Source organism: Equus asinus, chromosome 11 (genome assembly GCF_041296235.1).
Source record: "Equus asinus isolate D_3611 breed Donkey chromosome 11, EquAss-T2T_v2, whole genome shotgun sequence".
Taxonomy (NCBI): Eukaryota; Metazoa; Chordata; class Mammalia; order Perissodactyla; family Equidae; genus Equus; species Equus asinus.
The window spans coordinates 26,891,220-26,918,276 of record NC_091800.1 but is presented as its reverse complement, the minus strand read 5'-3'; the positions used below and the strand labels follow the sequence as shown (position 1 = coordinate 26,918,276).

Here is a 27,057-nt window from a genome sequence, read left to right as displayed (position 1 = left end):
TTTTGCAATCAGAAAAAAAAAATGTAAAAGGTACAACATTGTCTAAAACTGATAAATCAAAATGTAGCTGTATAAGCATATTATGTAAATGTGGAGGTTAACCACCAGAAGCTCAAAGTGGTTAAAAGTGATTCCTTCTGAGAACTGCAGGAAGAGGGATGGTGAAGGTAAGAGACAGTGTTTTCCATTCTAAAAGCTTTCATACAGTTTTCCTTAAGATCAGACACTACTATGGTAAGTTTTTTCAATTTTTTTAAAAAACTACTTCATTTTATTTCTCCTAAGAAGAATGGTAGTTTGGGTCTTTGAGAAACCTGCCAGTTGTGATTACTAATTCAGATGTGTGCATTACACCACGTTCATTCACACTCCAGAATTCTACTTAAGTACATGTAAAATGCAACTGGATTACAGAAATTTCCTGCCAACACTGAAGGTATATTTAAACAAAAAAATAAAGGCACAGAGAGTACAAACAAAAGTGACTTTCTTTACAAAAATTACAATAATTACAAATAGTACAAATTGAGACAATTTCTCCTGTTTCTATGACAGAAGTTAACAGCCTTCACTTTCAAATGAGGGTTTTTGTTATTTTGAGCTATGACGTACATTCAGTGAGCCGCTGCCTTTTTTTAATGCTTTTCTAAATAATTCCAGGAGGCCTATTAGTGATATGTACATGGTCATTTCCCTCCAATCTTACTTCCAGAACTACGTACAAATCCAACACAACTGGACAAGAACAGGGTGAGATGGCACCAAACTGAATAATCTTTTTTTCCAACAGTAAATTTTGATTTTTCTTTACATATTCACCTAGTGGTTTAGAACTGAAACTATGATTTTTGGCTTTAAAAAGAAAGTCCACTGTGATTTTAATGGGCTGCACAATTCCACTATAGCCAATATTACCTGGCTATTTTCAGAGGTTTGCCATCGTTTAAGAAACAGAATTCTACAGTACTCAATTCTGTATGCTTTTTATCTTATGTTTTTTTAATCAGAGTCACTGCTACTGCTCGAGGAGTCTGTTGACATAACCTCTACGTCATCTTCATTTTCTTTATTGTGCCCTGGAGGTTCCAACAGAAAGTCATTACTGTGATTGGGTGGTAACATGTTCATCGACATCTCATTTGACTGCCATGGATACTGTGGAGCAAGGACATCTAGAGAAAGGAAAGAAGCACATATAAGAACTGTTCTACTAGTAATTCATTTACTTCTTAAGTACTCTTCCCTTCATGCAAATAATCTGAAGTAAATATTGTTTTAAGGCTAGAAATCAAAATACACATTTGGCCAAATTGAAGAAGATCAAATTTATTAAGGACAAGCATGATGTTTTAGTAACTAGAACCTGTGTTTCATTTTTTAAAAAACACACTTTCCTGTAAGTAACTATTCATATAGTCAGTTGATGCAATATTTCTTTTGCAAAACATAGTTACAAATCAGATGTTTCCTCTCTCTATATATATTATGTGTACATATAATATAACTAGGTCATATTACTCTGTATATTATAAACAGCTAATATATGGTATACTCAGTATTACAAGATTGAAGCCTCTTAAGCTTCAAATCCACCCTTCCTTGGACCCTGAAAACCTTATCTTTGCCAGCAGCCATACTGTTAAGCTTTGTCAGTAGAGGGCACTGGAGGGACTCCACAGGGGGAACAGGCTTCTCTTCCTGGAGGCAGTGTTTTCCTTCTGACTGCTGTGGTGCCTGGCTGGTGTGCAGGATTTCAAGCGGTGCTCATCCCCTGGCAAGTTTCAGGGGCATCCCAGAGGGTGGTTTCCCAGTAAGTTGCACCATTACCCCAAAGGTGCCTTCCCAGCAAATCTCCCCGGGACCCTAGTGGATAATTTCCTGCTTGCCAGCTCTGGCCTGTCACACCTCATCTAACATCTCTCCCACACAATGGGCCACAGCTACTCCCTCTCCACCAAGGGCACCATGCTATGAACATCGGCCTTGGGATGGGGGTGGGGGGAGCCTCTTCTCAGGCGGTCCCTTCCCTGGGTACTCTGCCTTGGTCACAGATGCAGTAGCTGCTCCCCATATCTGTTATTACTGTATTTAAAAAAAACCAGTTCTCTTTAGTAGTTAGTATCTTGTTACTAGTTAATAATTCCTTCAGTTTTCCTTGTTCATATTGCTGGTGTGGTTTCTGCCTCCTGACTGGACCATGACTGGCATATGACAGGGCACAATCACAATGAGAAAAATGAGGAGATATCCAGGGAAACCAATACACAGCGAGTTCCCAGTTTGTACTTTAGACAGTTACAAAAATGATGCTTACAAAGTATTTTTAATAACACAGGAACATCCTTACAATAAAATGTTAAGGAAAAAATATTATCTAGAGCATGTTTTTAACAATGTAAAACAAATAGGGGAAAAAATGAAATAGGTAAAATATTGTGATTGCTCAAAAAAGGGTAATGTTTTTCCTTTTTTATGCCTTTTTTTTACTTTTTAAATGTTCTACCAAATCAAAACAAGTCACCTACAAAAGATAAAAGATGGGGAACATAAATAAATGTAAGAATGGCAAAAACCTACATGTAAATCTTGAGGGGGCTGGAGCTCAAAATTAACTGGGCTTCACAAGGCTGTTTTATTTAGTTATTAAAAAGCCCATAAACAGCTTTCTTATTTATTTTGTTAATCTGGGGGTTTTCCAGGAGTGTGTACTTCGTATTTTTTAAAAGTGATGTTTTTCTTATTCTGCCTATACACACTATGTTTCACAATTTTAAAAAAGTTATGTTGAGAGCTTAATAATAAGAGAGGCCTAATAATGCCCGAAAATGGCATGTTAACAAATGAGAGAGAGAAGTCAGTTTATTCTAATTTCATAACCTCCATCTAGAACAGTCTTTAAACTAGAGTAAGTAGGGAGCAGAGAACCTGGCTTATTTAAATTAGGTGGGTCTGGACCCTCAAAATTCCATCATCATGTCCAAAACAGCTTGGTCTACTGGAAAGCATCCTTCTAATGAACATTACCTGGCAATCTGCCTGCTGCAAGAGCGTCCCCTGGTAAATGACCATTCACACCATTAGTGGAAGGATTGTTCATTTGACCCAATAATCCACTTCTCATCTCTAAATCAGTTGGGTATGGTCTCCTTGGGTCCCCTAAAATATAAAGACTGCTTTTAATTCAATCATATACAAAATGAACATTAATACCTTCTCTGAAGTATTGATTTTCCTTGTTTCACTTTGAAAAACTCAAGCTACATTTTCACTTTTGGAATATGAAGGTCATCTTATCAACTGTTATTCAGAGCATAATATATTAAATTTTAAAATAGAGGCATTTGGGGCCAGCCCCGTGGCAGAGTGGTTAAGTTCACGTGCTCCGCTTCGGCGGCCCAGGGTTCGGATCCTGGGCGTGGACATGGCACCACTCATTTGGCCATGTTGAGGTGGCGTCCCACATGCCACAACTGGAAGGACCCACAACTAAAAAATATACAACTATGTACTGGGGGGATTGAGGGAGGAAAAAAAATACAGGCATCTTTATTTCTTCTCTGAATCTTCACAATAATACACTATTCTCTGTAAGAAAACAAATGAGAGAAGTCTGCCATTTTAGCAAACTTTCCAAATGACAAATTAAGAAAATTCTAACAATCTTGATTCTTCTAACTTACCTGTATTTTCTAGTAAGAAAATAACAATGATATATACTCTGAGGGAGAATACATACTCTGAGGGAGAAGAGATCATACATACTTTTTTATAAAACAGACAAGACTAGAATGCTTATTGGAAAGATTGTCTAAATTAAAAGCTTTTTCTAACCAACCTCTTTGATCTTGTCATTTAAAGACCAATTCCTGTAACTCTCCAGTGGAGTTTTCAGGAGCCAATAATGTTCATTTCCAATCATGAAAGCATACTATTTAGTTTTGGGTTGATGAAAACTTGGCCAGGTCTGGACCAACTTTTTGGTAATATTTCTTACTAACTCCAGGTTACTTACTCCCAAAACTGTAGTTACCCTTAGTGTTTTCAGTATGATCAAAGACCACCATCAGGAGTCACTGAAGTTGAGATAACTGTCTCCCACTGCTCCCAGATTGCTGCTCTTGCTCAGGTCTCTGTCTTACAAATGCTTTACACACTATCAACATATGCTGCAGCTTGTTACTCTTTCTGTTGTTTAATTACTCCAGATCTTTCCAGTCCTGTGTGTTTGCCGCTGGGTGGTCAGTGCTTCATCTTTATCGCCTAACGGTTGGGATTGTCTGTTTCCCAGGCTGGAACCCTTGGGGAAATCCTAATAGGGCTAAAAAGTTGACTTCTGGCCAGCCTGGGTTTTACAGGCATATAAATCTACAGCTTTAGAATCATCACATATTATCTTGTACTTTTAAAATTATTATTTTTTAAAAAGGAAAGAAACACAGTCTTTAGTGGCAGCAGCTTTGTAGAAAATCAAAGTGATAAAACCCATGGCCTATATTATTATTTATAGGACATTAAAGATATGAAATATGTAACAGATGTTTCTAAGGATAAATACATTCTCTATTTAAATCGTTTTTCCTATTTTTGTGTACAGTCACCTAAGAATTTTCAAAACCACATATATGTAAAAAGAGAAGTATTTTTACCTGGAACCCACGTCAGTGGGGCACACACAGCATTACTTGCGCTAATCCTATGTGCATACTTAATAATTTCTTCAGAGGAGATAGCACCTGAGAGTCAAGAGGAGAGTGTAACATTTTAGTCTAATAAACATTTAAGTTTATAAAGGCATACATCATACTTAACTTAAAATTATCTGAAATTAAGATAATCTGAGTTACCTGCCTTCCCTAATATACCCAATAATATGTATATGGTCAAACTTAAATCATATATATTTCCAAACCAAAGAACAAGACATTCAGAAAAATCAGCTGTCACAGTTAAGGTATCAAATTTGGGACACTAATGTGATAATGTTCAATAATCTCAGTTATTAACTACCATTAAATACTCTTCCTGAAAGCAACAGTGAACACAAATAGAACAGAACAGATTGTTTCATCTCCCAATGACATCAAGCTATTAAATCCGAGCAGTGGTTCACATGATACCATTCAACTGTTCACTCAATGTGACCCCAAGGCTATAAGTAGCCCTAAGGAGAAAGATGTCCACAATATATTCATTAGGTGAAAAAAAGTAAGCTGCTAAACAATATGTATAACATGACCTGGTTTTTATTTATTTATTTATTTATTTATTTTTGAGGAAGATAAGCCCTGAGCTAACTACTGCCAGTCCTCCTCTTTTTTTGCTGAGGAAGACTGGCCCTGAGCTAACATCTGTGCCCATCTTCCTCTACTTTATACATGAGATGCCTACCACAGCATGGCGTGCCAAGCAGTGCCATGTCTGCACCTGGGATCTGAACTGGCGAAACCCGGGCCACCGAGAAGTGGAATGTGCGAACTTAACCGCTGTGCCACCAGGCCGGCCCCTGATTTTTATTTTAGAAGACATATACATATATGTATTTGTATTGTTCTTGTTATATGTGTACTACAGAGCTAAAAAAAATCTGGAAGGACACCCACCAAACAAACATTAACAGTAGTTATCTGAAACAGGAAAAGAAGAGGAAAATTAGACAAGTCAGAGATGACTGAATGTAAACCATATCTACAAATCGTTAAAAGCAAGTAAACAAAGTTTTTGTTATAATTCTGAGTTTTAATATGCAAACTAAAAGGTCCAAAATGGAAGCCTTTTAAAGAGAGAAGCAGGATGGGCCAAGAAGGTGTGCCAGGCTTCTGCACCACTAAAGGGGCATATGTCCCAAAGCCACAGCTAGTTCTGACCTCACATTCTAGTCCCGTTCTAGCTGTTCAATGGACCTTCTCTTTGACTCAGTCCTATTTTTCAAGATCCAACTCAAATCCCACTTGCTTCCAGCCTATAGTTCTCTTCCCTTCTCCCAGCAATTTTATAAACTCACTGTCTTAATGGCACATTCGAGTACAAGCGCTGTAACTTGCTTCATATTATTACTTCTCATGACCTGAAGAAGGATGTGATACCTCCCTAACAATACCCAGCACAGTGCTAGAACACAGCAGGCACTTCACAATGAAAATGTGTTACAACCTTCCCAACAGCAGCAAATGGTTACCAATAACACTCTCACCAGTTTCTTGAAACCAAAACTTGGATTTTTCAGACAGTCACTCAGTATTCCCACAGTACTAACCTTTTCTTGCTTTTTCTATCGATTTGAGTTTTTCTTTTGCTTGGTAAACAGCTGTTGCCTAATTTAAACAACATTAAAAAAAAGAAATAGGGTTTATTCTTAACTATAACAAGCACAGATTTGGGCTTAATTCACAAAACCATTTATCCCATAGGAACAATATGCAAAATTTGCAAATCCCCACAATTTATTTATCATGTTCTGAAACACCCCTTGGGTGTCACTTACATCAGTCATAGTTAATCAAAGAAAGAAATATTATATTCATGAATCAGCCTCCATTCACAAATTAGTTAGAAACAAAGTATAAATTCAATTCTTTACTAAGACTTTTTCTTTATGTCTTCTATAATAAACATGCGGAAGAGATCCAGACCACGGACCACTCCCAAAGCATCCTATTCCTGCATCTAGTGAAGGATAAAATCTTTTTCTACTTTACAAGATAGATTCTGGGTTGACAGTCTTCTTCATTTATACATGACCATTACTCCATGCCCAGTGACTGTTGTAATGACTGCTATAACTGCCCCCATCCCCCTGCAAAGGAACACTGAAGGGGAAAATGAAGTTAACCCAGTATACGCAGCCTCAACTATAAAACAGTGGTTAAGAGTATGGAGCCAGAGAAATCTAGGTTTAAATTCCATCTATCTACTTTTTACCCTCCTTGGGCAAGGTAGTCCTTCATTTAAAATCTTGGCTTCTTCATCTGTGAAATGGAATAATGGTATTGACCTCATATGATTGTTAAGAAGATTGGGATAATACATGTAAAGTGCAGAACACAGGGGCCGGTGCACAAGTGCTCAATAAATGTTAGTTGCTATTATGTAAAACATAAATTTCAGTCTTTTTATAGTCCTGTGGTCACTGTTTTTAACTCAATGATTACATTTTTGGAAATCTAAAGAATAAAATCCAAAATGCAGAAGAAAAAAAGCTTTTGTGCAAGGATATTCATCAAAACATTATTTATAATAGAAAGCTGGAAAACTAAACAAAGATGATATAATTATATGAAAAACGCTTAAGTTTTAATAAATAGTAACAAAGTTAGTTAGTGTCCTGCTAATTACAACAAAGTAAAAAATGAATACATCTAAGACTGAAAGGAAATACACCAAAGCATAAATAGCGACAATCTTTGAGCAGTGGGACTAAAGACAATTTTTCCCTCTTCTTTCTACTTTTCTGTATTTTCTGAATATCTTTTGATAAGCAAGTATTATTTTATTAATAGAAAATATATTTTATTACATATTTTTGAAAAGCTTTTACTTGGGGTCATTTCTTCAGTCGGAGTGGTTAAGTTACCCTGAACCACTCAGGCTTCTAGTTAATGGAGCCCATGTGGACACATTTCTGAAGAGATTCATTAGGGATAAGGATGCCAGCAATGTCTGGTCCATATGACAATCAAACTCAGTTGTTTCTGCAATGCCACCATATAACAATTACATTAGTTACTGTTCAGTGAAATAACTGGGCAAATAATAGCCAATAAATTGCCTCTTTGAAACAGCAGCTAAGAACAAGAAAGGAATAACTAGAGTCCTTGCCATATATCACAATCTCACTTAGTTTAGGATGGAAGGCTGAACAAAATAATGTAAACTTTAATCAATTTATAAAATTCGTACATATTTGTATTGATTCAAAAATATTTTTTAAATTGAAGTAAAGATTTAGACTATTAATAACTGAAAACTTATATCAGGACAGGAAAAAGGTAAAACTTCCTATTTCTATTAATTCAATCCTGTGAAATCTTTAAATTAATAAAAATATGGTTCAAAAGTAAAGCAGACTGTTTGAAAACCATAACTAAAAAAGGGAAGGACAATGGCTTTTCATTTAACCAAAATGACAAGTTGTCCCTTTTAGATTTGGAAAGTTTTCTGCCACTTCAAAATAGACTGTCCCCAGTTTACAATGCTTTGACTTATGATTTTTCGACTTAACGATGGTGGGAAAGCAATATACACTCAGTAAAAACTGAACTTCGAAATCTGAATTTTGCTCTTTCCCGAGGCTAGCAATAGGTGGTGGTACAACCCTCTCTCGTGATGCTGAGCAGTGGAGGGGGCTGCGGCTCCCGGCCAGCCACAAGCTCATGAGGGTACACAGTCGATACGCTTACAACTGTTCTGCACCCATTCAACCATTCTGTTTTTCCTTTTCAGTACAGTATTCAATAAATTACATGAGATACTCCATACTTTATGATAAAATAGGCTTTGTGTTATGACTTTGCCCAAGTGTAGGCTAGTGTAAGTGTTCTGAGCATGTTTAAGGTAGGCGAGGCTAAGCTATGAGGTTTGGCAGGTTAGGTGCATTAAACACATTTTCAACTTAATATTTTCAACTTATGATGGGTTTACCAGGATGTAATCCCGTCATTTTTTTCCAACTTCTGCTAGGTTTGTTGGTAGGTAACCCCATCATAAGTGGAGGAAGATCTATACTGATAATAGATTTAATTTTCAGAAACAGATTAAACAATATTCTTTTTACCTTAAGAACCAGCCTGTTAACTTACCAGTATTTGTTCCGCTTCCTTTAGCTGTTTTTGTAGTTGCTGAATATCACTGTCTCTTTTCTCTACTTCTTTTTCTAAAACTTGCATTTCATGATGGATTTTTCCCTGATTAAGTGCCAATTTCATTAGTTCTTGAAATTCTCCATCTCTGTGAATTAACAACTCCAGGACCTGTCAGATAATAGTCGAATAAAGCAGATAATAACAGCATATTGAAAAACTACATTCCAATGAAACAAAGAATCCACATGTCAATTGGCTAAGCTACAAAATTTTAACACATTTAAAGTATTATTTCCAATCACTGTTAAGAATAAAAATAGCCTATGATTATTTTGGAAAACAGAATACTATCAAGATTTTCTACTTTTTCTACTTATAGGCTGTTCTTTCATACAAAACAAAACAAGTCTTTCAGAACTAGCAATATGCCAAAATGTGCAGGTTCATTCATTTCCCAGGGAAGATAAAATTTTAAAGTTTATCTTTAAAAATATAATGTAATAGAGGTTCCCCCACAACTTGGTAATTGAGATGACTTTAGCTGGCACCAAGAACTTAAAAAAACTTTTACAAAACAATCCAATTTAAAAATGAGCAGAGGAAAGACATTTTTCCAAAGACATATAAATGGTCAAAGGTACATGAGAAAATGCTCAACACCACTAATCATCAGGGAAATGCAAATCAAAACCACAATTGGATACCACCTCACACCTGTTAGAATGGCTATCAAAAAGACAAGAGAGAACAATGTCAGTGAGGATGTGGAGAAAAGGTAACCCTTGTGCACTGTTGGTGGGAATATAAATTGGTGCAACCACCTCTGGAAGACAGTATGGAGGTTACTTTAAAAATTAAAAATAGAACTACCATATGATCCAGCAATTCCACTTCTGGGTATTTATCTGAAGGAAATAAAATCACTATCTCAAAGAGACATCTAGACCCCCATGTTCATTGCAGCGTTACTGCCAATAGCCAAGACATGGAAGCAACCTAAGTGTCCATCAATGGCTGAATGGGTAAAGAAAATATGTTTGACATACATATTACATACATGTACATATATAAGTATACATACATACATGCAATGGAATATTATTCAGCCATAAAAGAGAAGGAAATCTTGCCATTTGTGACAATATGGATGAACCCTGAGGGCATTATTCTAAGTGAAATAAGTCAGTCAGAGAAAGACAAATACTGCATGATCTCACTTATATGTGAAATCTAAAAAAGCCAAACTCATAGAAAAAGAGATCAAGTTGGTGGCTGCCAGAGGTGGAGGGTGAGAGGGCAAAATGGGTGAAAGTGACCGAAAGCTACAAACCCCTAGTTCTAAGACAAATAAGTTCTGAGGATGTAATGTACAGCATGGTGACTATAGTTAACCATGCTGTATTGCATATTTGAAAGTTGCTAAGAGAATAAATCTTAGCAACTTAAAAAAAGTCCTTAAAATATGTGCAGAGGAACTGAATAGACATTTTCCAATGACACACAAATTGTCAACAGGTACATCAAAAGGTGCTACTTTCCTTGCCATTATCTTAAAAGTTCTTAACACAAGAAAAAAAAATTTGTAACTGTGAGCTGATGGATGCTAACTAAACTTACTGTGGTAATCATTTCACAATATACACGTATATCAAATCATTATGTTGTACATCTTAAACTAATACAATGTTATGTGTCAATTATATCTCAATTAAACCAGAAAAAAATTAAAACAAAAAAAACCCTAAAGCACTACACAGCATGCAACGACATTTTATTATAACAAAATGCAGTTTTTTCAAAAGCCACAAAATTGTATGTAACCAACTATGATAGCAAATAAATGAATAAAATAAAACTATAATGTAAGGAAACTTGATAAATACAATTACAGTAAATGCTTCATTACGTGTCTCAGAACTGAACTGATCTAAGAAATACTATCTTTTATGATAAATATTTATACAAATGCTTAAAAAAACTTTTATACATTTGTGCTAATATGTTTTAGAAAAAATATAACTCACATTAAACCTGTGATTTCATGCACAATATTGCTTTAGGATGAAGATGGTTTAAAAAGGAGCAACTTCAAAAAATAGTAAATAAATTGGTGGTATGCAAATGTGGCAAAAACTGTGAAGGTTAAAAAGCATAAAATAGAAAGTCTGGGTTCAAATCTCTAGTCCTTCACTTACTAGGGATATAATAACAGCACCTTATCACATAAGGCTGTTGTGAGGATTTATGATATAATACACAGTACGTACAGACAGGAAGAGCTCAATAAAGGCTGGTTGTTGTCACCACCTCACTGCACAATTAAGATGCAATCTTACCTAATACCCTTACTGGAATGTGCTAAGTAGGGAATACTACTTCAGAAAGAAAATGGTATCAAAATTCAAAATCAATTTTAAAACGATTAATAAAAATTTGTTAAAAAGTATAGACATGCCTCTTCAAGTTCCTTTGATCTTGAGTTCCTCTGATTTTTACACAACTTCTCCTGATTCAATAGACAAAAGACAGCTGCATCCTCCGTCCAGGTACTAAGAGTATTTGTTTTAAATAACAGAAAGCTTTTTCTGTAAAAGTATATTCTATTTAAAGGACCTGTAATTCCCATTCTTCTCAAGTCACAGGAGGAGAAGGTTACTTTTCCATTTTTATAAAAACTATATTTAAAAAGTTATTAACCAAAGTGAGTAGAGTACACATTAGTGCCATGACAACTTTTTTTTTTAAAGATTGGCATGTGAGCTAACATCTGTTCCCAATCTTTTTTTTCCCTTTCTTCTTCTTCTCCCCATAGCCCCCCAGTACATAGCTGTATATTCTAGTTGTAGGTCCCCCTGGTTGTGCTATGTGGGACGCTGCCTCAAATGGCCTGATGAGTGGTGCCATGTCCGTGTCCAGGATCTGAACTGGTGAAACCCTGGGCCGCCGAAGTGGAGCGCGCGAACTTAACCACTCGGCCACGGGGCTGGCCCCTCCATGACAGCTTTTAAGAAGTTTACACAGTTTGACCTATTCTGTATAGTACCAGAGAGTAGTAACGATTCTTTTTAGGTTTTATTGTTGAGTAGAGAAAAAGTATTCAACTGCAGTCTCGGTTCTAGTTCCACTCATCCAGTAACCTCTAGCTCACTTATCCATCCTGGAGCTCAATCTCACAGGAGGTTACATGGAAGACCATTAAGGTCCCTTCTAACTCCAAAGTTCTACATACACGAAAATATGAATATTCAAACAAAATGGTGGCTAGAAAACTTTCAAATGGGCATATCCCACTAATATTTAAGTTTCCATGAAAATTATACAGAAATTCACACACTAAGTACAAGGTGTAAATCTAGTGGGGTGGCGACGATGATAACTAGCCTTTATCGAGCTCTTCCTGTGTGTACTTAACTGCATTATATCATAAATCCTCACAACAACCTTACGTGATAAAATACTGTTATTTTAAAGACAGAATTGCTAGTGCTGAAAAAGTATAAGAAAGGTTAGTGCTGATTACGCAGGTCTTAGTTATGGCCTACTGAATAATCTGTGTGCCTGGCTCATAGCAAGCAGTTAGTAAGTGTCTAGGCAATAAAGTCAAACCTTGCATTTCACGTTTTGCTCATTTGTTAAACGTTCCTATTTAATTAGGTAGATATTTATTTATTTAGATTGGCCCTGAGCTAACATCTGTTGCCAATCTTTTTTTTTTCCCTTCTTCTCCCCAAAGCTCCCCAGTACATAGTTGTATATTCTCGTTGTGAGTGCCTCTGTTGTGCTATGTGGGACGCCGCCTCAGCGTGGCCTGATGAGCGGTGCCATGTCCACACCCAGGATCTGAACCGGGGAAACCCTGGGCCACCAAAGTGGAGTGCATGAACCCAACCACTTAGCCACGGGGCTGGCCCCCTACAGGTATTTATTAATAAAATATCTGAGGCTGGGATTCTTCTATTAACACATTTCTCTGTAGGCTCTTTCTTTTTCTAAAAACAAAATAAACAAAAAACAACCCTAATATCTCCAAAATTAGCATTTTTTTCAACTTGTAGCCTTATCTGATTCCCTCTCTCCTGAGCAGATTAATCCCTGAAGAAAACAAGTTCTTTGTCACTTCTCTATTGTGAGTTCATCAAATTTCTCTGCCCTCAAAACACATAGTAGATAAACTTAGCTACAGACGGGGTGGAGGGAGAAGAGGTCTATTAAGACTGTCTCCTCTTCTGTCTCACATCTTTAAAAAGGTTAATCCTTCCCATCTGCTTTCTCTTCTAAAAAAATGTTTTTAATTGTGGTAAAAAAAAAAAACCCACATAATATAAAATTTACCCTCTTAACCTCTTTAAAAACTTTTTCAGAAAAAGAAAAATCTGTCCCCTGTAGAAAATCAGAAAGCACAGAAAGGCATAAAGAAAAGAAAAACAACTTGTAAACTCAAACCCACAAAACAACCTCTATTAACACTGTACGCTCTTTTATGTCCACTCATTTCTTTTTTTTTTAACCTTTTATTGAGATTATGATAGTTTACAACCTTGTGAGATTTCAGTTGTACATTACTGTTTGTCAGTCATGTTGTAGGTGCACCCCTTCACCCTTTGTTCTCACCCCTTACCCCCTCTTTCCCCTGGTAGCCACTAATCTGTTCTCTTTGTCTACATGTTTAACTTCCTCATATGAGTGGAGTCATAGAGAGATTGTCTTTCACTATCCGGCTTATTTCATGTCCACTCATTTTTAAGTTGAATTAGGGGAACCAAGCCCACAATAAAGGGCTAGTTTATGACAGCACTGACTTTTTTGATTCCAAATAATGTTCTAATCTCCATTTAACAAGACTTTGTTGGTTAATTCAAAAGACAAAAATAAATAAATGTGTAACTAGAACTATAAGAGAAAATAATAAAATACTGCTAAAATAAAAATACTGTATTATTATCTTATGTAAATGATGGAAAGAAAATATCAATTTAAAAGTTGCAATTAATAATTTAATAGGATTCGATCTTCCTGTTCTCACACAAAGTAAATACATAAGAGGAAAATTACAGAAATGATGGGGGTTTTTCGTTTTTAATTAAAAAAGAAACCAGTTACCTGGTTTTCCTCTCCAGCCTGTAACAACTTTTGGTTCCTTGAAATTGCCAGCATTTCTATAAGTTCTCTAGAAAAGAAAAACAAAAAATTAAAAGCCTTTGCAAAATAAATACAATTGAGGCTTTCTTAACTGATCTCTCACTGACTGGCCGGCTGGATTCAGGCACCCACAGCACGCCGAGGACTCACAGCTCCGGTCCCCAGCCCACCATGACCCTGGACTTCAGCTCTCACTGGCTGCACTGCACTCTCTCTAGGCCTCAGCTGTGCTTGTTATCAGACCCCCACTAGGGAAGTTTTACTTACTACTATAATTATAGAAATTAATATCCATTACATAAATACCAATGAAACATCATGAATAGAAAGAGGTGTTTCTGTAAAACCTAAGCTGAATAATTGGAAAGACTCAACAGACAACTGTGAAAAACCCAGGGAAAGTCATAAAAACCCAGCAAGAGTCTGCCCCCACTGCTTGAGCAGCATCTAAGTTTTCATTTTACTTTAAAGAAACCAAACTGTAGACAACGCATTATAGGTAGTTTACGCAAGAAAAACTCCTACATTTGGGGTCTGCAGGCCAAATAAAGCACATCTGCGGTTTTTGTAAATAAGGTTTTCTTGGAAGATAACTTCGTCCCTTCATTTACATACTGTCTTTCCCCCCACAACAGCAGAGCTGAGTAGATGCAGCAGAGAACTTAGGGACTGCAAAAACTAAAAATAATTACCCTCTGGCCCTTTACAGAAAAAGTTCCCTGACCCCCATCTTATAGGAAAAGATTAGTGAAAATCTAAGTTTGTATGTCTTAAGGTAGAATAAAACAATTAAGGAATGGAAGAATGATTTTCTACTTTAATTGAATTTTTAAATTAACCAAACAGGTGTCAATTAAGAGGGATTCTTAGGCATAATAAAATTCTATCTTTCTAGAATGCTCATTTACTAGATATGCCAATTTTCCTATAAGAAAATTGTGGACGGCCCCACAATTAGCTACCTGACACTACTAGTTAGCCCCAGTGTTTGCACCTTCTCCCTGGCTGCCAGGCTATTTCTACCTTCATTTTTCCACCTTCCTCCCTGCTAGCTTCATACTATTTTTCTGGATGGCGCCAAGTGGACCCAACCTTCCTCACTACTACTTCCCCATACCATTATGTATGAATTAGCTAATTAATGAAAAAAGTGGATATGGGAATGGAAAGTCTTCATTCCCTCATTCATCAAGTATTTTCTGAGTGCCTATTATAAGTGAGGCACTTTCTAGATTCTGGGGCTGTAAAAATGAACAATGGCACTTAAATTCTAATAGAGGAGACGAGAATAACCAAGAAAATACATAAATAAAACCAGAGTGATAAGGGTTAGAAAGAAAATAAAGCAGAGTGTTATATTAGAGTGTCAGTGAGGCAGTCAGGGAAGGCCTCTCTAAGGGAATATCTTTGAGATAGGACATGAATTAAATGAGAGAAGCTAGCCAAGGGATCTGGGAAGAACACTCAGTAAAAAAATAGAGCTAGTTCAGGGGCCCAAGGATGGGTTTGAGGAAGTGTGGCCAGAAAGCAGCAGGCACTGGGGAGCAGGACACCAAGTGAGGACAAGGGGAGGGAAGGGAGGCCAGATGGCATAGGGCCTTGCAGGTCATGATAAAGGATTAGTATTTCATTCGAAGTGCAATGAGAAGCCTCTGGACCACTTTACACTGGGAAGTGACATGACCTGGTTTATGTTCTTAAATAACTGCTGAGCGATCTGGAGGACAGACTGTTAGAGGGCTAGAAGGAGGATCAAGTCAGGTGGTTTCCACAGCGTTCCAGGCAAAAGATGACGCTGCTCTGACTAGCTCCTAGCCACTAGGATTGAGCCATGGAAATGGGAGAAACATGGAAAGATTTAGGATCTACTTTGGCAGTAGCGCTGACAGGACTTGCTGATGGATTAGACATTTTATGAAAATAGCATGTTATATCAACCTTTTTCAGTACCCCAGAGATGAGCTATAGACAGTTGAGAATCTCTGGTCTAAATAAAAGCTGGTTTCTGCGGGGAAGGGATGGTAGTGAGGGACTGGGAGTATGGTGGGAGATGTGAAATGAGCATTTTTCTGCCTTTCTTGCAAATCTGGGACTATAAATCCACAGGAAACCTTACAAAGGCTTGCCTTAGGCACCAGAGAACAGGGAGGGAGCAGTCTGTGAGACTCAGTGCTGTCCTGTAACAGTCTAGGACAGAGTGAAAACCCTGACAGAACCCCAGCGCCCACTCTCTGGTTACGGGTGTGGGTGAGAGAGCCCTGTCATGCCACAGAAGCAGCAGCTGTATTCCTGGCACAGCAAATTAGAGTCCATCTACATTCCCCCATAGAAATATAACTTACATAGGGGTTAATCCTATGTTATTAGTGGTACTACACTTCAGGTAAATGATAGGCAAACAGAATTAACAGGCTGGTGTGGAAGCCTCCAGACCCCTATCAACATCGCTTCTGTAGAACAATGAGTTCTGTAGAGTACAATCTATCTGTATGTTTCTATTTTTAAAATTCCTCCAAAGACTACCTCATTCTATCACATTTTACAAAGTAATAAATATACTGAAAGGCCATACACTCAGGTAACAGTAAAAAATACATCCCAAGTTGCAAACCCACTATTTTCTGAAGTCAAGAGATTACATTAGTGAGGAGTTTTTCTTTTCATTGTTCATACAAAATGCAAACAAGAGAAAAATTCCATTTAGAGGATAACACCAAACTTCACAGATCCCAGAACCAGTATATGTAGCCATGTTTGGGCACAAAAGGGGACTTTTGTGAAAGCCACTCACTGGAGCAGCCTCATTTTGTGGAAAAGTTCCAATGAGTCTTAAGTGACAAACCACAAAGTGACACCTCTTCCACTACCACCAACTATCCCCAGGATGGTAAAAGAGATAAATTTCACTTACCTACTGTCGTATAGTCTTTAGAGATGAACAAATAAAATAAATAAAATGTGGCAGATAAGTCATGAGAAAACCAGAGAAAAAGAAAAATGAACTTCTAAGACAAGGGCTGTTACCACACGCTGCAGAGTACCTCAAGAAGGAAGCAGCCTATCACCAATTTGTCAACAGATTTAGTGAGGGGGACTACAAATTAATGAGAAATCAGTCTTTTTGGAACTCTCGGAGAAAGGGCAACAGAAAAACCGTGCTTGTTTTAGAGGAAGTAAAAGAGAACTCAGTACCTCAACTGATCGCGTACAACTGGAAGGCTGAAGGAGAGAGTTTCAGAACCATTGAGGTTCTCGAGGAAAATTTAAATGATTCACCACTACTTTAGTAGGTAAATACATTTCATCAGACAGAAAATGCTATACTTGGTAATCAAGGAAAGAATCAAATATGGAGAGGCATAAATTGGTCAAATGTAGATACAAGAGAATTTCAATTTAGTTTCAAATTTAACATAACTGCTGAGATTACTTAATTATGCTATCTCAAGTGAACAGTACATGGATAGCAAGTGTATGTACTCCTACAGGTACCAACAGCATCAGGAAAACACAGCTCAGACACACAACCCAGGAGCCAAAAGATCCAGAGGCAAGATCTCAAGATGGATGGCTGCACTGTCTAACGTCAAAAGAAATTCTCAAAGACCATTACCCTGGATGAGTAGGCTCAGAAACACAACTCCTGAACTTGGTGATATGAAAGATATACTAGGGTTACTCAGCAAAAACAGACAAACCAAAAATGTTACAGCTTTGTTAACAGCTAACAAAGAATAAGAACTCACCGTGAACTAAATGAAACTTCAATTAGCCGTCCCAAAGAGTCATGTCACACAGAGCAGAGACACGAATAATTTAGCTGCAAAATTCATACCACGAACACTGTCTTGCTGGGGTCTTTTTACTAAAAAATCATGCTGGTATTCACTGGATAGGATTAATTAAAGATACAGACAAGTTCTCCACCACAAACTACAAAGCCAACAAAGACAAAGAAGGAAGCAAAGCACCACTTGCATTAACCTGCGTAAACATGTACACAGCGGCAACACACAAAGACAGGCGCCTTGTGCCTTTGAGTGTTGGCTGCTGGCTGGCTGAAAATTCCATGGGCCCTATTTATTGTCAGGCAGTATTTGAGACTAATACCATCTAAACAGTGGTTTACACACATAAAACTACTTAACTTCTGCTGTCCGTGCGTTTTTAGGTTTTTATTATGTCATTTACTATTGTGCTAACCTAGTAATCTGGTAAGTAATGCTTGCTATAGCAAGGACTAAATTCACAGCAAAGATAAATAAATGGTAATAAATTATTAGAAGGTCAGGGAATACAATATGTAACATTTATTCTAAAGCTGTCAAAGAATGTGGCTACAGAACAGGTAACATTTGAGCTGGATACTGAAGGATGAATGAATGATTCATCAAGTTGAAGGTGGCGTGGAAATGGCACTGAAGATGAGGAAGTACAGCTGGCTTTAGAATGAGGAGCATTCACACAGGCTGGCGGGAAGGGTCTGGGAGGGAGGAGGGGTGTGGCAGCAAATGAGGATAATAGGATGGATTAAGAGGAGATGCAGAAAGGCCTTATCGCACACTAAGCTAAAGAGTTTGGACTTAATTTCATTGAGTAATGGGAACCTACCAAATATTTTAAAGCAGAAAAGTGACACAAGATGCCTTTTGAAAAGATGGCTCTGGGGTTGCCCCATGGAGTAGTGGTTACGTTCGGAGGGGTGGCCAGGGTTCACAGGTTAGGATCCCTGGCGAACATACACCACTGTCAACCATGCTGTGGCAGTGACCCACAAATAAAGTGGAGGAAGACTGGCACAAATGTTAGCTCAGGGCTAATCTTCCTCAGCAAAAGCAAAAAGAAAAAAGATAGCTCTGCTCTTGGACAATATGAAAGTATAAAGTGCAGAAGCATTAGTGCTAGTAAAACTGTTGAGGCTGCATTAATAAAAGTTATGAGAATGCAGATGGGAACGAGAGGTCAAATATGAGCAACATTTTAAAAGAAGCAAAGCAATTTTAACATGCAACTGAATGTGAAGGAGTTAAGGGAAGGCTCCAACTTGACAGACTGCCATGAAAGATGACAGAATAAGGAGAATGGCATGTACCCCTGCCACACACGCCTCACTCCAGCCATCCCAAACTTGCAATTCCACCACCCAGTAGTGGTTGCTCATGTTTCCAGGCCCTTGCACATGCTGTTCCAACCACCTGCCGCCTAGGGAGTCTGATGAATTCATTCCTCCCGTGCAGTCCTTCCTCCAGGAAGCCCGCCCCAAGTACAACCGGGACAGGCGCCTGGTCCCCGGGCTCCCGGAGCCCGCAGGGCACGCCTCTGATAAAAACAGGCTCCGCGCCACAGCCACTGTTGACACCTCTGTCTCTCCCCGCTGCACCGGCTCCTCCAAGTCGGCATCCAGTCCCCCTCACTACCGACCGTCTCCCAGCGCTCGGCCTCCAGGGGGTGTTCCTTAAATGTCTGGCGAGTGTCGTGGACGAAAAGACTCACACCAGGCAACCTCTAAGATCCGCTCCGGTTCTGACAGTCTTGGAGTTCCGGCATCACTGTCATTACTGAAATGTCCTCGAATGGGGAAAAACGCCATCTCGGAGTCCCGGAAGGTCGCAGACCCTCGGGCACTGTCTTTGGGACCGAACGCCACCGTCTCCCGAGCGCGGCCGTCCCCACCGGACCAGCGCCAACGCAGGGCCGGCGGTCCCAGGTCAGTCCTCCCGGCCCAGCCCCAGCCAGGCCCCTGGGCCGACAGCATTACCTCGACAAGACCTCCAGATCTTCCAGCGCGGACAGCAGCCGCTCTCGCGTGCTGTTCCCGCCCACCGCTGCCGAGCCGCCTCCCGGCCGCTCCTTCTCCTTCTCGCCACTCGAAGACGCCGCCATGCTTCCTACCGGCTGGCAGCCGGCGCCAGCGCAGCTGCGCGCTGGCGAGGAGAGGCGGGTTTGGGAGGCGGAAGGAGGGGCCACCGAGGCAGGGGAGGAGAGGCCGGGCCAGAGCGCCCCCCGTGCGCCTGGAGGTGCACTGCGGGAGCGGGCGCCATCTGCTGGCCCAGCGAGGGCTTCTCGGGTCCAAGCCTGAAGCCAGAGCCAAACCTGGGTCAGGTTCTCCCGCGCCTTCGGGTCTTCAAGCAGGAATGGGAGGCTTCTGCTCCACGGAATTTAAACATTTGAGGGAATTACATAATGACCTACCTCTCATGGCAGTTTCTTCGTGAAATGGGCCGGAGTCTTCTCAGTATTGACCTCTCTTTAGTCTGCATTCCCGTAACGCTATTCCCACCCTCCTGTTTGGCCTCTTCTAGAGGGTGTAAGCACCTTAGGACTGAAACCATGATCCATCTTTTGTTCTTCAGTTTTCCTTTGTTGTGGTAAAATACACATAACATAAATTTACCTTGTTAACCACGTTTAAATATATAGTTCGGTGTCAGTACTTTTCTATTATTAAGCTACCATCACCATCCATCTTCATAACTCTTTTCATCTTGCAAAACTGAAACTGTACCATTAAACAACTCCCCATTCCCGCCTCCCCCAACCCTTGGCAACCACCATTCTACTTTCTGTCTGTATGAGTTTGACTACTTTAGGCACCTCATAAAAATGGAATCATACAGTATCTGTCTTTTTGTGACTGGCTTATTTCACTTAGCACAATTCCTCAAGGCTGACCCATGTTTTAGCATGTGTCAGAATTTTCTTCCTTTTTAAAGCTGAATAATATTGCATTGTATGTGTAGACCACATTTTGCTTATCCATTCATCTGTTGGTGGACCCTTGGGTCGCTTCCTCATTTTCATAATCCATCTTTATAATCCTATATCTCCCAATGAAATGTGTTGTCCAGTGCTCAACATGACTGCCGAATTGGATGAATCAATTTGGTATGTAAGTGGTAGTTAATGAAATTGATGTAGCACACATTCCAAATCAGAACTCAGTGTCAAAGCCAAAAATGCACCTTAGCCTACTTTTCCTGGGGAGAACAATATAGTAGGGGACTTTCCTTACGAGGAAAACCCAAAGTTACAGCAGTATTGGGAATGGCGGATTCTATGTTGGGCCAAGTTGGGCTATAAAAGATGAGTCGAAGAGATGTCACCTACAGACAACAGCTAGGAGTGGGGCAGAAGTACTTGTGGTCCCCTCATTCCAGCGTCCTGTGCCTCAGGTCCGTCCTTCTGCTGGGCACCTAGTATTGAGGATTCCGTCGGGAATGCATGCTGAATAAATTCATTCACAGCAACTGCTGCATAATCCAGAATGCTGATTTATTCACTTACAGTGAAAAATAATAGTGCCAAGCACAATTTTACTCATAGACAAACCTACACAAGAAGCCAAATTATCACCAGAATGTTGTTTGGTAAACCTGGATCAGAACAAACGAAGATAATAAAAAATTAATTAATGCAATCATGAGGATTTGTATCTCCATAATGTAGCGATATTTGTGTTATAGAGATTGGAATATTTGTGTTCACAGATCAGGGTACCTTCTCCCCTAGAGAGTGCAAAGATGCACAGAAACCTTTTATTTTCTAACCATCCCCCACTTCTGCTCCTGACCAACCCTTTCTATTAATACAGTCAATTCTCAGGCAACGGAATAAATTAGATGTAAGTTTTCTTAACTACAATTGCATTCTAAGCATGCCTCCCAGGAGCAATAGTCAATAATCTCTTATATTAAGTTTCCAAGGGACAAAACTCTTACACTCTGTGTGGGTTTTTTTCCCTCAGCTCTCACAGGTTCATCTTGGGATGTGATTCTGGTGGGGGGAGGGGAGAGATCATATTAGTGTAGCTTCCACACAAATATTCTGGCAGGATTCTAATCAATTTAAGACGACCAATTATCGGTCCTAGTTTACAGATGTTGAGGGTCAATGTGTGGGCACTATATGTGTGCTGCGAACTCCAGAACTCCTCAAATTTATTGCAAATCCATATGCACATCGAACATTGTCTATAGACTGAGCATTATCCACAGATATACTCTTTTGCTAACTGTGCAGATCCAGGAGTGATAAACAAAATACGAACTATTTTATAATATATGTTAAAATTAAATTGGAATATTTTATATATATTTTATAGTTATTATAATAACTGAATTCATGGTAACTTTGAGTGTAAAGTATTTCCTCAATCTACAGATTCAAAAAGGATAAGTACCACCTTCTTGTGAAATTTTATGTATTTAACTTGCTAGGTACTGTTCTTTAAAAAAATGAAAACTCATTTAATTTTCGTAACAGTCCCAGAAGTAAATACTGTTATTATGGCTACATTACAGATAATGAAGTTGGGAGGCAAAGAAGTTCAGAGACTTGCCTAAAGTTGTACAGCTGGTAAAGAGGCAAAGCTGGGATCTGAACCCAGAGTCTGGCTCCAAGGTCCGTGTTCTTAACCCCTGGTTATCTCGCCTCTCTTTTCAAAGAAAGAGGTGCCTTTGTGGACTGAAAAAGGGTTGGTTAGGGATAGTCGAAAATACAAATAGTGTCAAATGCACAGTTTGGAATTCTGAGTAAAAAGTAACTATAAACCTTTGGGGTGGTGGTGTGGGCATCCCGCAAGAAACTCAGCCAGGCCAGTCCCTAAGAGTCCGCAGACTAGGTGGCCACATACACCATGTGTGGTTTTTTAAAATTATTTTTTATTTTTGTCAAGCAATGTATATACATGGTTCAAAAGTCAAATAGTGCTCAAAAGCTAACAAAAACAAAAAAAGTTCTCAGTCACCACCTCCCCAACCCCCACATCCCGCCATATCCCTCTCCCTAGCAGCAGCCACTCTCAATATTTCTAACTGTTTCTTCTATGCGTTGCTTCCATGTTTTTAAATAATATGCATATACTCTATGTCTCTGTTCAACTTTTGAGAAATTTATTGCTTTCCTATTCTAATGAATGAGAATTTTCTCTCTCTTACATGTAGACTCCAATTTTATTTAAATCATTCCTCAGCGCTTACGTTACTACACTATTATTTGCACGTAACTATGTAATTATTATTCGTTTGAGATGCCTTACAGAGATCTCTGCAGAGATTTTTAAAAAACAGAATAGAGCCGAAAATTTCTAAACCATCAAAGTGCATTGCACTGCTTTGTGGAAACTGTTTTCAGTTACGTATTTATGTATGTGTGTACTGGGTCAAAGACAGCGTATGTTTTTTACTGTGGATCAAAAATGTTTGCAAGCATTGGAGAGTAAGGAGTAGAAAAACAACACGTGCTGCCTGAAGGGCCCTGAAGGGAGAGTCTGTATACCTTTTGCATTCCAGGGGCAGAAAATTACAGCAAACGTATACAAATAAAGTGGCCTGTTGACATGATTACCTGGGGTGAATAGCACAGAGGGAGGGTGTTATGGGCTAAACCATATACCCTCAAAATTCATATGTTGAAGCCCTAACCCCCAATACCTCCGTGTGTGACTGTATTTAGAGACAGGGCTTTTAAAGAAGTGATTAAGTTAAAATGAGGCCGTTAGACTCGACCTAATCAAATCTGACTGGTATTCTTATAAGAAGTGGAAATTTGAACACGCTGAGACGTGTGTATGCAGAGAAAAGACCATATGAGGACACAGTGAGAAGGTGGCCATCTGGAGGCCAAGGAGATAAACCTCAGAGGAAACCAAACCAACAGCTCGATCTTGAACTCTAGAACTGTGAGAAAACAAATACCTGTTGTTTAAGCCATCCAGTCTGTGGTATTCTGTTATGGCAGCCCCAGAAAATTAATACAGAGGGCTTGCAAGCCAATGCGTATTTGGAGATTTCTAAATACTGACTGGCATAGACCTTGGACTTCCCTGCCCCTGTCTTGACTTGTCTTACTCCCTTGGCAAGACCACACACTGGGCTAAATGCAGCTGTGCCTACTGCACGCCCGCACCGATGCAGCTGAAGTGGCTGGAGAAAAATACACAAGCTAGTCAACTGGTTGTACTTGAAATTCATGATGCCAAACCCCAAACTTCCAGTGGGCCCTTGACACTACTGGGCAATCAGAACAGGGACTGTGCATCCCTATTCAGACTTTCTCCACTGTTCTCAACATAATTTCACACCATTTCCTCGCTCTCCAAACCTCCAATAACTCCTTCTCCCCCTTCCCACTCTCAGCTTAAGACTTTGCTTTCTAATTCACTGAGAAAAGAGGAGAAGTCAGAAGAGAGGACTTCCATACACTGCTGGCACCGCGTCTGCCCACCTGTCGGCATTGCACCCACAGATCCACCAGCTACTGCACATGAACTGTGTCTGCTCCTGGACAGAATACATTCTCCCACCAGCTCTATTCCCTTCCAAGGGCATTGAACCAGCAGTTCACCCATCTCCCACTTTGTCAATTTTTCGTCCTCTACTTATCATCATATCTGCTGCTATTTCTCCTATTTTAAAATCTTCTCTCGACCCTAGTTTCCTCACTAGTGACTGCTCCACTTCTTTGCTCCCCTAAGCAGCAAAGTGCTTCCAAAGAATGGGATCTAAATATTTTGTTTCTAATTCCATTCCTTCCTCATGCTGATTTCAACTGGTTTTTCACCCTCACTTCCCCACCCAAGCTCAGCTTGCAAAGGTCATCGAAGGCCTCCACGCTCTAGATGTGACGGTCAGTGCTCACTATGTTTGCTCTCTCAGCAGCCCTAGGGACGTCAATCACCCCCTTCTCCTTGATAACTTTCTTCACTTGGTTTCTAGGATGCCAGATTCTCTTCCTTTATCTCTTTCCTCACTAGTCCGTCCTCTCAGTCTCTCTGGTTGCTTCCTCCTCTCAACCCTGATCTCTAAACAAGAGAGTGTTTTAGGGCCACTTCTTAGTCTTCATTTCTGTCTACACTCACTTTGGGTCATCTCACCAAGTTTAGGGGCTTTAAATACTATCTATAAACTGACTCCCAAATTTATGTTTCCTACCCAGACCTGTCCTCTGAATTCAAACTTGTAAACCAACTCCTGCTAGATACTTCTGCTTGAGTGTCTAAAAGATAGAAGTAAAACCAAATTCCTCATCGACACCTCCCACCCACCCACAGCACACTGCCTGCAGCCTCCCCCAACTCAGTTGACGGCAACTTCTTCATTTCCATTCTTGAAGCAAAAAATATGGGGTTATCCTTGAGTTTTCTGCTTGTTTCTCATACACCACGTCCAACCCATCAGGAAATCAAGATAGTTCTGCCTTCAGACATGCCCAGAACTTGCCCACTCCTCACTTTTCCGCATCTAATTGCAGATTCACATCTCCATCATCTCTCACCTGCATTTACTGAAACTGCCTTCTAACTGTTTTCTCTGCTTCTCCCCTGACATCTGCAGAGTATTCCCAACACAGTGGTCAGTGATCCTCTTTAAAACTCAAGTTAGATCGTGTTATTCCTCTGCTCAAAGCACTGCAGAGGCTCCCCATTCCACTCAGAGTAAAAACCAAATGTCATGAGCTATGAGGCCTGACGTAATCTGGCCTGGCATGACTTCTCTGACCTTTCTTTCTTCACCTCCCTTGGTTCCCACCATTCTGGTCCTCAGGCACACCAGAACACTCCTGTCTTAAGGCCCTCGTTGCACTGCCCATTCTCCCTGCCTTCATCCATTGGCCCCTGACAGTCACATAGCTAACCTCTCACTTCCTGCACAAATCTCCCTTTCTCAAGGAGGCCCACCCCAGCCACCCTATTTACTGCTGCAACCTGACCCCCACTTTCCATCATCTTTACGCTGCTCTACTTTTTTCCATAGCACTTACCATTTTCTAACATTCCATATAATTTAGTTGATGTGTGTTTTGCTAATTGTCTCTCCCACTAGAATGTAACCTCCATGAAGGCAGAATTTCTTGTCTCTTCTGCTTGATCATATGGCTTCATTGCCAGAACACTCTCTGACACAGAGTGGGCACCAGGAACTATGATGGGATTTGCTGTTGACTGAGGTGCTTAAATCACCAAAAACACTGAAGACAAACTGTACTTTATAGTTTTGCCTGTAAAAGGTAAAACTACATTATCAATATTTTCTGTCCATATTCTCCTTGAGGATTCTCAAAAGCAGCTCTAAATATCTATAACATCCTCAAATAAAAGTGGAATATTCTGCAGTGTGGTGGTGCATACTGTCCCGGGTACTTTGCAACTCAAGAAACACTAGTTCATCCAGGCCTCTTCTGTACTGAAGCTCTTTTCCCCAGCCAGTTCACAAAGTAAGTCTGAAGGCTCGTGTTCCACGTTAAACTCACCAAGGGTGGAGTGGAAAGTCAGACTCAGGCATTTCTCTCCCAGAAGTCAGGCAGTGAGAGAAGGCGAACAGGCTCACTACACTCATTAACTCTCTTCCCCAAGAAGCAAAATCCTTGAGACGTATCTCAAAGCATGGGCCTCAGAGACTCTAATCCCAGGTAAAAAATAACACTCAATTCAGGATCAAGCTCTGACGTCAAATGTCACACCGTTTATGGTTTCTGAAACCATGCCTCATCTCTCAAAAAGCTACTGAGGGGGAAAGGTAGGTTCCCAACAAGTGGCTGAGCTTTCAGGCAGCAACTTCAATTTTTAAATCAATTACCAAGCCTCAAAATGTGCCATTTTAACCACTTTTAATAAGCCAAGTTATCTCTGGTAAACACAGCTGGGGCTGCCCTCAGGAAGACAAGTTTCCTAGTCTGAACAACGCCCCTTATCTGCTTCACTCTCCTGCCCCAGTTACACTGTGATGCCTCCGTCAGAAGAAACCTATTCTCCTCATTTCAAAAACACAACACACACACACAAAACCTCCCACTGTCCAGAACTGCTCAATGTTAATTAAAGTGGAAAGTGTGGCATTTGTCTTTAACGCCCTACATTCTTGTGCCTTAAGAATGAAAAACAGTCTAGGTTAAACGTCTCATTCTCTTTAAATATCTGTGCTGTGGTTTCAATAGAAAGGTTTTCTAGAATTAACATACTTTCTAAAACTAACGTCTCATCTTCTCCCTGAAGTTCTCATGAAAAGCTGACCACTTCTCAGTAACTCAAAAGAAAGGTGGGCATTATCATTGGCCTCCTCTGATAGGTTCATTTATTCTTTCTTTTTTTTTGGTTTAATCTACTCAACAGGCTTTTTAAAAT

General features: G+C 39.6%; 1 protein-coding gene across 1 annotated transcript; it reads right to left on the bottom strand.

Annotated features, from left to right (window-relative positions):
* Positions 1 to 327: 327 nt before the first annotated feature.
* Positions 328 to 19,881, bottom strand: MED4 (mediator complex subunit 4). The gene is made up of 7 exons (XM_014838916.3): positions 19,696 to 19,881; positions 13,899 to 13,965; positions 8,796 to 8,966; positions 6,254 to 6,311; positions 4,647 to 4,733; positions 3,025 to 3,156; positions 328 to 1,172 (listed from the first exon to the last, which is right to left on the bottom strand). Exons 1-7 carry the CDS (start codon positions 19,818 to 19,820, stop codon positions 1,000 to 1,002), a joined length of 813 nt encoding a protein of 270 aa, XP_014694402.1. The 5' UTR covers positions 19,821 to 19,881; the 3' UTR covers positions 328 to 999.
* Positions 19,882 to 27,057: the final 7,176 nt, after the last annotated feature.

Coding starts and splice junctions, on each gene's coding strand:
- MED4 (XM_014838916.3), bottom strand. CDS start 19,820: ATGGCGGCGTCTTCGAGTGGCGAGAAGGAGAAGGAGCGGCCGGGAGGC. Junction 13,966..19,695: donor GATCTGGAGGTCTTGTCGAG/GTAATGCTGTCG, acceptor TTTCTTTTCTAG/AGAACTTATAGAAATGCTGG. Junction 3,157..4,646: donor CCCACTGACGTGGGTTCCAG/GTAAAAATACTT, acceptor TTTATATTTTAG/GGGACCCAAGGAGACCATAC.